Source organism: Scyliorhinus canicula, chromosome 8 (assembly GCF_902713615.1).
Source record: "Scyliorhinus canicula chromosome 8, sScyCan1.1, whole genome shotgun sequence".
NCBI classification, from domain to species: Eukaryota; Metazoa; Chordata; class Chondrichthyes; order Carcharhiniformes; family Scyliorhinidae; genus Scyliorhinus; species Scyliorhinus canicula.
In genome coordinates this window covers 84,787,098-84,800,271 of record NC_052153.1, presented here as the reverse complement: position 1 = coordinate 84,800,271, position 13,174 = coordinate 84,787,098, and the positions used below count along the sequence as shown (strand labels likewise).

The 13,174-nt window shown below is 46.9% G+C and overlaps 1 protein-coding gene across 1 annotated transcript in view; it reads right to left on the bottom strand.

Annotated features, from left to right (window-relative positions):
* Window positions 1-537: 537 nt before the first annotated feature.
* gkap1 (G kinase anchoring protein 1) overlaps window positions 538-13,174 on the bottom strand; it is a gene marked incomplete at its 5' end in the record, with an annotated part of 79,303 nt that continues 66,666 nt past the window's right edge. Inside the window, one exon of the mRNA XM_038804878.1 lies at window positions 538-1,510. Coding sequence (XP_038660806.1) covers window positions 1,469-1,510 — 42 coding nt within the window. The remainder of the gene's footprint in view (window positions 1,511-13,174) is intronic.

The following is a 13,174-nucleotide window of genomic DNA, read 5'->3' as shown; positions in this document are numbered from 1 at the left end:
GGGGCGAAACCCACGCAAACACGGGGAGAATGTGCAAACTCCACACAGACAGTGACCCAGAGCCGGGATTGAACCTGGAACTTCGGCGCCGTGAGGCAGTGGACCACTGCGCCACCGTGCTGCCCTGTATTTTAGATATTCAACATGTTGAGATCTGGCTTCAACCTACTCCAGAGCGGAATTAGACTGCCTATGATTAAGAACACCAGGTGAAATACATTGTTGCGCTGCCTTAGCAAGAGTGGATAAAGTTGGGTTTGACTAAGTGTTAACCCATCTATATGAAAAGACAACCACAGGACTGGAAAACTCTATCTGATCAAAATTCAGTATTGATGTCAGCTTATTGAAAATGGTCACTATAAATGCCTCAGTAAAATATTTTCTAAAAAAAAGAAAATGGTCACAACAGTGGGTGTGTTTTTAAAAATTCTTTCACAGGGTATGGGCATCGCTGGCTAGGTGAGCTTTTATTTGCCCATCCCTAATATATGCACAAACATACACATTCATACACGAGCATAAAATATGCCACGATTGGGTGAATTAAACTTTATTGTAATTTATTCGTATTAAAAGTTTGGCATTTTAACATGCTTCAATACTGATCACCAAAATGGGAACTATTTTTTATTTCAAAAACAAAGCCTGGGTTACTTACAAATGCCCTTTTATTTTGTACATGCTCATAAGCAAGGTAAGGATTTCTGGGAAACTGAATATTTTTCCATTTAACATGAAGATCAAATATAGCAAGGACCACAAGGTTGAATCCATCCTTCATTATTCTAAAATATTGCTCAATCTCCCCCTTGACTGGATGACCATAGTTTTCCATTCCTTTAACACCTGTGGAGTAGTGAATGGAAACACAATTGAAACCACACAAACTAATTTTGCTAGAAATTATTGATCTCCCTCTCACCTCACCCACTCACAACATTCCTTGTTCTCATCTAAATTGGTTCTAGTGAGGTTAAAAAAAGTTTTGCACCACACATTGTAACCTCACACATTTTGCAATCTACTTTGTCAAATTGGACACTCAACAGTCACAGACAGTTGATATTAGATGGTGTGAACAATTTTCTCACTTATTAATAGGCAGGCAACCCTGACTAAAGGACAAGTCATTAATCACAAATCAAAATTAACTTTTGAAAAACAAGAAAATTCTTTAGACATTACTTTAAACCTCAGTAGCACTAAAGCAGCAGTTAAGCACCATTCAGCTATCGGCACCATAACAGTTCCATCAAAAGGAAGTTTAACAAAGTAATTTTTTCCCCGCCTTGGTGTGAGGTGAGAGCAGCTTTCACAAAGTTTTTAACAACGGCAAAATAAATCAATTGTAAAATACAAAGGTTATGAAAGAGCTAGAAACTTCTATGATGGCACCCTGAAGGAAGGTTTTTTGTTTGTGGGGGTTTTTTGCCCTGGGCTTCACAGTATGCAAATGCTGCGATCTTCAGTGATCGGATTCTGACATTTTCTTCCCTTTTTTGCCTCCCTGTAGATTGAAAAAGAGAAAAAAAAGTAGATTTCATCAATGTTTTCAATGGAGCATTTGAAGAATTAACCTGTCCTATTGCACTGCTCAACAGTTTAGAAGAAATTCTAATGTGAAACGTCTACTTTAAAAAGCAGCAGTGATATTCTCTCTATATAATCTAGTGAAGTTAAAACAAGTTTTGAACTCATCAGCAAAAACTACAATTTGCTTTGTATTTCAGTTGTTTTATGCAGCAGGTCCTAGTCATCGACTGCAGATGTACATGGTGGGGGAAAAGACAGATTAATAAGTTTAATATCATTTCCTTTCAGTCATTTGTTTCTCTCATGATTGAACATGACATCTTGTAAATTTATAAACTAGGATTTGAAACAAGCGCTATTTGGAAGAAAGACTGGCTCATTTCTATGAGTTTCTCCCATACTGATGATAATCAATGATAATATTGCATAACATGCACCACAACACCATTGTGTTCTAACAAACATCTCAAGAGCTTAAGTCACAGTCATCAGAATGATCCAAGCACTTAGAACATTGAGTACAGAAAAACCTGCTGAATAATATGTGAAAGGCTCCAAAGTCTCATCAGGTAACACTCTAAACGTTCAACATAGGTTGTGACTGGTGTTTATAATCCAAAGTTGCAAACTCTATTCTTCAAACACTCAGCCACTGAGTCTTTCCCTCCAATGATTAAGTTTGCGAAAATAAGATTGGCTGGATGGATAAATGGGTATTTCTCAACTATGCATTTTTAAAATATGTATTTTATTCCACACTTATATAAAAGGTAACAAAACATAAACAATTCGGGGAGCAAACTCCCAAACACACAAATATACAGCTTGCACAAAATTTTCCCTTTTTTACGCTCCCCCCACCCCCGCGTCGAACACTCCTCAAACACAGCCACAAACATCCCCCACTTTGCCTCAAAGCCCTCCACTAAACCCCTTAATTTATACTTGACCGTTTACAGCCGAAGAATGTCATAAGTCCCCCAGATAGGCCACCACCGCTGGCGCGCTGCTGACCGTCACTCCAAAAGAATTCTTCACCGGGCAATCAGAGAGGCGAAGGCCACAACAAAGAACAAAGAAAATTACAGCACAGGAACAGGCCCTTCGGCCCTCCCAGCCTGCGCCGATCCAGATCCTTTATCTAAACCTGTCTCCTATTTTCCAAGGTCTACTTCCCTCTGATGCTGCCCGTTCATATACCTGTCTAGATGCCTCTTAAATGATGCTATCGTGCCTGCCTCTACCACCTCCGCTGGTAAAGCGTTCCAGGCACCCACCACCCTCTTCACAAAAAACTTTCCATGCACATCTCCCTTAAACTTTCCCCCTCTCACCTTGAAATCGTGACCCCATGTAACTGACACCCCCACTCTTGGAAAAAGCTTGTTGCTATCCACCCTGTCCATACCTCTCACAATCCTAATCTACTCAACCTTTCTTCATAGCTAGCACCCTCCATACCAGGCAACATCCCGGTGAACCTCCTCTGCACCCTCTCCAAAGCATCCACATCCTTCTGGTAATGTGGCGACCTGAACTGCACGCAGTATTCCAAATGTGGCCTAACCAAAGTCCTATACAACTGTAACATGACCTGCCAACTCTTGTACTCAATACCCCGTCCGATGAAGGCAAGCATGCTGTATGCCTTCTTGACCACTATCAACCTGCGTTGCCACCTTCAGGGTACAATGGACCTGAACTCCCAGATCTCTCTGTACATCAATTTTCCCCAGGACCCTTCCATTGACCATATAGTCCGCTCTTGAATTAGATCTTCCAAAATGCATCACCTCACATTTGCCTGGATTGAACTCCATCTGCCATTTCTCTGCCCAACTCTCCAATCTATCTATATTTTTTGTATTCTCTGACAGTCCTCCTCGCTATCTGCAACTCCACCAATCTTAGTATCATCTGCAAACTCGCTAATCAGACTACCTATACCTTCCTCCAGGTCATTTATGTAGATCACAAACAACAGTGGTCCGAGCACGGATCCCTGTGGAACACCACTGGTCACCCTTCTCCATTTTGAGACACTCCCTTCCACCACTACTTTCTTTCCCGTTGCCCAGCCAGTTCTTTATCCATCTAGCTAGTACACCCTGAACCCCATACGACTTCACTTTTTCCATCAACCTGCCATGGGAAACCTTATCAAACGCCTTACTAAAGTCCATGTATATGACATCTACAGCCCTTCCCTCATCAATTAACTTTGTCACTTCCTCAAAGAATTCTATTAGGTTTGTAAGACATGACCTTCCCTGCACAAAACCATGCTGGCTATCACTGATACGTCTATTTTCTTCCAGATGTGAATAGATCCTATCCCTCAGTATCTTCTCCAACAGTTTGCCTACAACTGACGTCAAGCTCACAGGTCTGTAATTCCCTGGATTTTCCCTGCTACCCTTCTTAAACAAAGGGACAACATTAGCAATTCTCCAGTCCTCCGGGACCTCACCCGTGCTCAAGGATGCTGCAAAGATATCTGTTAAGGCCCCAGCTATTTCGACCCTCGCTTCCCTCAGTAACCTGGGATAGATCCCATCCGGTCCTGGGGACTTGTCCACCTTAGTGTCTTTTAGAATACCCAAAACTTCCCCTTTCCGTATGACAACTGGACCTAGAGTATTTAAACATCCATCCTTAGCCTCAACATCCATCTTGTCCCTCTCCTTTGTGAATACCGATGCAAAGTACTCATTAAGAATCTCACCCATTTCCTCTGAGTCCACGCATAAATTCCCTCTCGTCTTTGAGTGGACCAATCCTTTCCCTAGTTACCCTCTTGCTCCTCACATACAAATAAAAGGCTTTGAGATTTTCCTTAACCCTGTTAGCCAACGATATTTTATGACCCCTTTTAGCCCTTTTTATTGCGCGTTTGAGATTCGTCCTACTTTCCCGATATTCCTCCAAGGCTTCATCAGTTTTGAGTCGCCTCGATCTTACATATGCTTCCTTTTTCATCTTAGCTAGTCTCACAATTTCACCCGTCATCCATGGTTCCCTAATCTTGCCATTTCTATCTCTCATTTTCACAGGAACATGTCTGTCCTGCACTCTAATCAACCTTTCCTTAAAAGACTCCCACATTTCAAATGTGGATTTACCCTTAAACAGCTGCTCCCAATCCACATTCCCTAGCTCCTGCCGAATTTTGTTATACTCTGCCTTTCCCCAATTTAGCACTCTTCCTTTCGGACCACTCTTGTCCTTGTCCATGAGTATTCTAAAACTTACGGAATTGTGATCGCTATTCCCAAAGTAATCACCGACTGAAACATCAACCACCTGGCCGGGATCATTCCCCAATACCAGGTCCAGTATGGCCCCTTCCCGAGTTGGACTATTTACATACTGCTCTAAAAAACTCTCCTGGATGCTCCTTACAAACTCTGCTCCATCTACGCCTCCAACACTACACGAATCCCATTCAATGTTGGGGAAGTTAAAATCTCCCATCACAACCACCCTATTGCTCCTACATTTTTATATAATCTGTCTGCATATTTGTACCTCTACTTCATGCTCACTTTTGGGAGGCCTGCAGTAAAGTCCCAACAATGTTACTCCACCCTTCCTATTTCTTAGCTCCACCCATATTGCCTCAGTGCTCGAATCCTCTATCGTGCCCTCCTTAATCACAGCTATGATATCATCTCTGACGAGTAATGCAACTCCTCCACCCCTTCTACCTCCCTCTCTATCCCTCCTGAAGCATCTATACCCTGGGATATTCAGTTGCCAGTCCTGCCCTTCCCTCAACCAAGTCTCAGTAATACCAATAACATCATATTCCCAGGTACTGATCCAAGCCCTAAGTTCATCTGCCTTACCTGCTACACTTCTCACATTAAAACAAATGCACGATAGACCACCTGTCCCTTTGCGTTCATCATCTCTTCCCTGTCGACTCTGCCCCTTAGTCACATGGAGTTTATTATCTCGTACCTTACCGGCTTTAGTTGCTGCTTCTTTACTGACCTCTAACTTCCTAATCTGGTTCCCATCCCCCTGCCACATTAGTTTAAAACCTCCCCAACAGTGTTAGCAAAAGCACCCCCTAGGACATTGGTTCCAGTCCTGCCCAGGTCATAGATCATAGAATTTACAGTACAGAAGGAGGCCATTCAGCCCATCGAGTCTGAACCGGCTCTTGGAAAGAGCACCCTACCCAAGGTCAACAACTCCACCCTATCCCCATAACCCAGTAACCCCACCCAACACTAAGGGAAAATTTGGACACTAAGGGCAATTTATCATGGCCAATCCACCTAACCTGCACATCTTTGGACTGTGGGAGGAAACCGGAGCACCCGGAGGAAACCCACGCACACACGGGGAGGATGTGCAGACTCCGCACAGACAGTGACCCAAGCCGGAATCGAACCTGGGACCCTGGAGCTGTGAAGCGATTGTGCTATCCACAATGCTACCGTGCTGCCCCTAGAACATCTGGTTTGTAATGGTCCCACCGCCCCCAGAATCGGTTCCAATGTCCCAAAAATCTGAACCCCTCCCTCCTGCACCATCTCTCAAGCCACGTATTCATACTGACTATTATTGAATTTCTACTCTGATTGTCCCGTGGCACTGGTAGCAATCCTGAGATTACTATCTTTGAGGTCCTACTTTTTAAACTTATCTCCTAACTCCCTAAATTCTGATTGTAGGACCTCATCCGTTTTTTTTTTAACCTATATCGTTGGTGCCTATATGCACCACAACACCTGGCTGTTCACCCTCCCCCTTTAGTATGTCCTGCAGCCGATTGGAGACATCCCTGACCCGAGCACCCGGGAGGCAACATAACATTCGGGAGTCTCGTTTTCGGCCACAGAAACGCCTGTCTACTCCCCTTACAATTGAATCCCCTATGACTATAGCCCTGCCAGTCTTTTTCCTGCTCTTCTGTGCAGCAGAGCCAGCCACGGTGCCATGAGCCTGGCTACTACTGCCTTCCGCTGGTGAGTCATCTCCCCCAACAGTATCCAAAACGGCATACCTGTTTTGGAGGGAGATGATCGCAGGGGACACCTGCACTGCCTTCCTGCTCTTTCTCTGCCTTTTGGTCACCCATTCCCTGCCTCCCTCACCAATCCTAATCTGCGGTGTGACCAACTCACTGAACGTGCTATCCACGAATCTCCTCAGCATCGCAGATGCTCCAAAGTGAGTCCACCCGCAGCTCCAGAGCCATCATGCGGTCTAACAGGCGCTGCAGCTGGACACACTTCGCGCACATGAAGGAGTCAGGGACATCGGCCGCGTCCCTAAACTCCCACATTGAGCACGAGAGAACGTAACACGGGTCTGGGATCTCCTGCCATTTTTACCCTTTACCTTAACTGACTACAAACTATACTATCAAATAATTAGTAAGTGAAAGGAACAAAGATTTTACTTACCAATCACAATACTTACCAACACACGAAGAGTTACATTTCTCCCAGCTGCTGCTAATTGGAGCACTTTCCTTACCAGCCAATCAGATCTCTGCTTTGCTGTGATGTCGCTCTTCCAGGTAAGTTTTTAAAGTTTTAAAGAGGTAGACTTACCTTCGCAAAGACCCCTCGCCACTGCTCCCGCCGAGAACCTGATGTCCGCTGCTCCTTTTCAACAGTCTTTTTTTTTTGGTTAGAGGAGGAGGGCGGGTGAGAGACATTACACGTGTAGTGTCTCGGGTTTAGCCGCTGCCCAAATATATAAATTCACTCACCTTCCCAGAGCGTAATCCGGCTCCTCCCACTCACTGCAAAACTGCAAGTTGTTTTTTTTAAAGTAGGGAATCTTACCGCTCCCTTTCAGCTCCTCTTCCCATCTTCGGCCTTCTCCCCCTTCATCAGCTCCGGCTTCCCCGATATCCCAAATACTGCCACAAAATGGTTCCGGCTCAATCTCCTCCTCGTCCTCATTAGCGCTGCGAACACTCCTGCCTGGAATCTCTCCAACTTTTCGCAGCCCCAGAACATATGTGCCTCTTCCAGGTACAGATCCCTCACCTTAATCAGTCCCAGTTATCTCCACTTCCTATACATACCATCTATCCCCCATGGCTCAAACCCGTAAGTTTTTGCACACCGGCACCAGCATCCCTTCTATCCTGAAATGCCTTCTCAACTGGTTCCATTTACTGTGGTCTGCACCACCATGCTCGCTGCGTAATTCCTTGGCATCATTGGCAATGCCGCCATCACCATAGCCCTCAAATTGGACCCCCTACAGAATTCTTCCTCCATCCTAACCCATTCTTGTCCCCTCTCCTTCCCACCACCGCCTGAATCTTCTACACGTTTGCCGCCCAGTAATATTGTAGCAGGTTCGGCAACGCCAACCCTCCCTTCTGCCTCTGTCTCTATAACAGGGTCCTCCTAACCCGTGGCATCTTCCCTGCCCATAAAAAGTCTGAAATAATCGTATCCAGTTTTTGAAAAAAGGCCTTCGGTACAAAGATATAGGAATAGGAACCTCGGCAAAGTGTTCCATCTTCACCACTTGGACTCTCCCTGCCAGTGCCAGGTGCAATGTGTCCCACCTCTTCAGACCCTCCCTAGCCTCCTCCACCAGGTTTGTTAGATTCCATTTATGTAGCATCGCCCACTCCCTCGCCACCTGAATTCCCAGGTATCTAAGACTGTCTCTCGCCACTTTGTATGGCAACATCCCCAAGTTGGCTCGCCGACCCAACTAATTCACCGGGAATACTTCACTTTTCTCTACATTTAGATTATCCCGAAAACGTCCCAAACTTCCCCAGCAGGCCCATGATCCTCTCCATGCTCTCCAGCGAGTTCGAAACATTCAATAGTAGGTTATCCAAATATAGGGATATCTGGTGCTCCTTTTGTCCCCTTGTAAAACCTTGCCACTCTGACAACCCCCTAAGGACCATTGCCAGAGGCTCTATAGCCAGCGCAAACAACAGCGGCGACAGCGGGCACCTGTCTTGTTCCCCTGTGCAGTTCAAAGTTTCATGAGCCCATGTCGTTGGTCCGCACACTCGCCTTTGGCGCCATGTATAACAGGCGCACCTATTCCACAAATTTAGACCCAACCCTGAACCTTCCCAGGACCTCAAACAGGTATCGCCACTCCGCTCGGTTAAATGCCTTCTCGGGGTCCATGGACACCACTACCGGTACCCGAACTCTCGACGGGGTCATGATCATATTTAACAGCCTCCTTATATTATTAGAAAGCTGCCAGCCCTTTATGAAACCTGTCTGGTTCTCTGGAACCATCTCCGGGACACATCCTTCCAGCCACCGACTTGGACAGCACTTTCACATCTGTATTTAACAGCGATATGGGCCTACACGACCCACATTCCAACGGGTCTTTCCCCTTCTTTGGTATCAATGTGATCGTTGCCTGCGTCATCGTCTCCGGCAGCTCCCCCTTCTCCAGCGCCTCATTAAACGCCCCCAAGAGATGACGTGCTTGATCTGTCGCAAACTTCTTATAGAATTCAGCTGGGTAACCATCAGGCCCCGGAGCCTTCCCTGACTTCATACCCCTTATACTGTCCAATACCTCCCAAAGCCCCAAGGGCTCTTCTAGTGCCCACCTCTTCTCTTTCAACTGGGGAAACTCCAGTTCATCTAAAAATCTTCCCATGTCCCCATCTTCACCCCCCCGATTCCACCCTGTACAGCTCCTTATAATCCCTAAACACCGTGTTTATCTTCCTCTGTTCCGACACGACACCACATCCTCTGCCCCAGTCCGTATCTTCAATATTTCCCTGGATGCGACCTGCCTTCGTAGCTAATGCATTAACATTTGACTTGCCTTCTCCCCGTATTCGTTCTGCATCCCCTTGCCCTACGCAGCTTTTCTACCGCCCTCCCCATTGTCAACATATAGAATTGCCCCTGCAGTTGTTCCTCCTCACTAATCCCTCCATGGTGGGTGCCCTCGAGTACTCCCTATCTACCTCAACAACTCATTCATTAGCCGTTGATATTCCTCCCTCCTTTCCCTATCCGCATGTGCCTTGAATGAAATAATCTCTCCTCCGAACCACTGCTTTTAATGCTTCTCAAAACGTGGCCACCGACACCTCCCCGTTTTGGTTCAATTCTACATAATCTTTAATCACAGCCTGAACTTTAGCACAAAACCCTCTATCTGCCAACAACCCCGAATCGAGCCTCCACCCCAGCCTCTCCCGTCCCGATCTAAGCCGAATCTCCAGCCAATGGGACGCATGGTCTGAGATTACTACCCCGCGTATCTGCCCCCTCCACTCCAAACAAAACCTCCTGCTCATCACAAAAAAGGAAATTCTTGAATACACCCTATAAATATGTGAGAAAAAGGAATACTTCCTTTCCCCAGGGTTCTTGGAAGCGCCACGGGTCCACCATACCCATCTTTTCCATAAACCCGCCCAGCTCCTTTGCCATTCGTATCCTACCATTGACCTGGACCTCGATCTATCTACTCTCGGCTCTAGGACACAATGAAAACCTCCTCGTATAATCAACTGTTGCGTGGCCAGGTCCGGGATTGCTGCCAGCAACCCCCTTATAAAACCAACATCGTCCCAATTCGGTGCATATACATTCACCAGTACCACCGGCATCCTTTCTAATACAATCACAAACCTCCCACCCAGGTCCCTCACTTCCTTCGTGCTCACAAACCCCATTTTCTTGCTCATCAAAATGGGCACGCCCCCCCCCGACTTTGAATCAAACCCCGAGTGGAAAACCTGTCCCACCCATCCCTTTCTTAGCCTAACCTGGTCCTTCATGCAAAGCTGCATCTCCTGCAGAAAGACCACCTCCGCTTTTAAACGCTTTTAAGATGCGCAAAGACCCGAGAGCTTTTCACAGGTCCATTGAGCCCTCGTACGTTCCATGTTATCAGCCGTACCTGGGGCTTATGCCTCCATTCTCCTCTACCATCCGCCATCCTCCTCTTTCGGCTCTACCCCCATTAATTTCACCCTGTACCTGGCCCATTCAAAACGGCCCCTTTCTCCGCACCTGACCATGTTTCTTCTCCAGCCTCGCCTTGTCCCATCTCCCCTCGCACCCGCCCCCAACCCCTACAGCCAACTCTCTCAGCCTTCTCCCCCACCTCACTTCTGTTCACCCGCATTACCTGCCAGTGTGGCAACTCCTGCCCAAAGGCTCTTCCTACTGACCCCCACCCTCACCTGTTTGTTCGATGAAGAAGATCCCCGCTATCCTCGCCTTTCCACACCTAAACAAAGACTCAAAAACAAACAAAAAGAAAAAACACAGCCATAGGCAGCAGGAGGGCGGGGGAGGGGGTCGACAGCCAACCCAATAAACTTTTCATCTCTGCTCCCTGTCATGGGAGTGTAAGAAATGTTTTTATCATATCACATGGCTTCCGTGATATCATTGTGTGGGTGGAGCTGGGCTGTGGCTCTCTGGGAGTTGCTTTCGCTTTGAGTTTGAACTGGTTTTGTTCTGCACAGGTCTGCATTTTAAAAGCTGTTTCCAAACTGCTTGATAACTTGAAAAGAAATACTGTTTTCTGGAAGAAATTCAAACCTGCTGTTTTGGAAAGGAAACAGGAGCATCCATGCCAGGTCTTGAGTGCTGTGTGCTGGGCCACACCTTTTAAAAGGGTTTACTGATTTATGGGATCTTGTTATTAAATTGGAACAGCTAAAGGGGGAATTTATTAAGGGTTATACATAAGAGTACTGTAGCTGTGTAGGGTATTTATGTTGGTGGATGATAAAAATGCTTACTGTGTTTATAAAAATGTTAACTAAATTGGTAGAATAAATTTTGTTCGTGATTAAAAGTGCGTAAGGCTTCTGTTGAATAACACCTGAAAGGCAGGCACTTATACTCATCGTAACCAAAATTAATAAACAGTTGTAGGTCAGGTGAATGAGTCAGCGGACCTATGAGGCGAAAAGACGGCAGCCACACCCAAACGAGAGGAATCAACAAGCTGCACACAGAGCTCCCCATCGTCGGAGTGTGGATGGAAGAAGTTTCTTCCAGGGAGCTAAGCCACCCCGAAACAAAAGGAAACCCCAGATTGCAGGCACACATCCTCAAGGTAAGTACAGCTGATCCCACTGGGGCGGGGGGGGGGGGGGGGGGGGGGGGGGGGGGGGGGGGGGGGAGAGAACGACAAACACCCACCATCAGAATAGTCACCTGGAACGTCAGGGGATTTAACGGTCCAGTGAAAAGAACCAAAGTCTTCCCCCACCTAAAAAGTAAGAAAGTCAACATAGTCTTCCTCCAAGAGACACATCTGAGAGAAAATGGCCGACTGCGGGTAAGAAAGGGCTGGGTGGAACAGACGTACCATTCTTGTTACGGAATGAAAGCTTTGGGGGGGGGGGGGGGGGGGTGCCACAAGAGGACAGTGTTTACTGTGAGGAGGACTGTTATGGACCCAGGGCGACGGTACATCATGGTCAGCAGTGTCCTGGATGGGGAAATTGCGACGACACGGAAGTTATAAAGAATACCATGACGGACATCCCCGACGTAGACACGCATTGCCAAATCATGTGCAGGAGGGGCATCTTTAACTATGTTGAGGACCATGGATGGACAGATTAAACCAGAAATCGGGGAAGACCTCAAATATGGCGAAAGAACTTAGCGCGTTTATGGAACAGATGGAGACAGTGGACGCATGGGGGTTCACATACCAGGGGAGGAGTTCTCCTTGTTCTCCCATGTACACAAGGTATACTCGTGCATTGACTTCTTTGTGGTGAAGAAAGCGATGCTTCCAGGGGTAGCAAGAGTGGAATACTCCAATCATCTTCCACACTACATGGATGTGAGGTTGGAGACGGGGCGTGCCCACGACCCCCCATGAAGGTTGGACAGTGCCCTCTTTAACGACAAGGCTTTTTGCGAGAAAATGACAGTCCATTGATGGGTATATTGCTAATAACCAGAATGGAGAGGTCTCACCCTCCACGTTCTGGGAGGCACTGAAGGCTGTGATCAGGAGTGAGATTATCACTTATAAGGTGTGCAGAGACAGGCATGTGTCAGCAACAATTAGTTGGCTCCATACTGGAGGTTGACCAGCAATACTCCCAAGGCCCTAACTGCAGAGCTTCTGACGGAGAGGAAAAAGCTACAAATGGACTTTGACCTGTTCGCCACCAGGAAAGCAGTCCACCAACTCCGCCAGACACAGGACCTTTTATGAACACGGAGACAAAGCCAGCCGCCTGTTCGCTCACTAGCTGAGAAAGCAGGCAGCCATGAGTGAAGTAGCACAGATTCGGGACAACGGCAGATTAGTAACTAAGCTGGAAACGGTCAATGAAGCATTCAAGGCCTTCTACTGGCGGCTGTACAACTCGAAGCCCCACCCCCCCTCCCCCCAAAGGGGACTCGGGGATGTAGCAGTCATGGGGGAGGATAGAAAACGGCTGGAAGCACCATTAGTACTGGGAGAGCGATGGAGAGCATTAACTCCATGCAAGTGGGAAAGGCGCAGGGACCAGATGGATTCCTGGCGGACTTCTATAAAACATTTGCGGCAGCATTGGCCCCGCACCTTCGGAAGACTCGCGAGCAAGGGGCACTCTGCCTCCAATGTAAGCACAAGCCTCAATCTCACTGATACCCAAGAAAGACAAAGGCCCGACTGAATG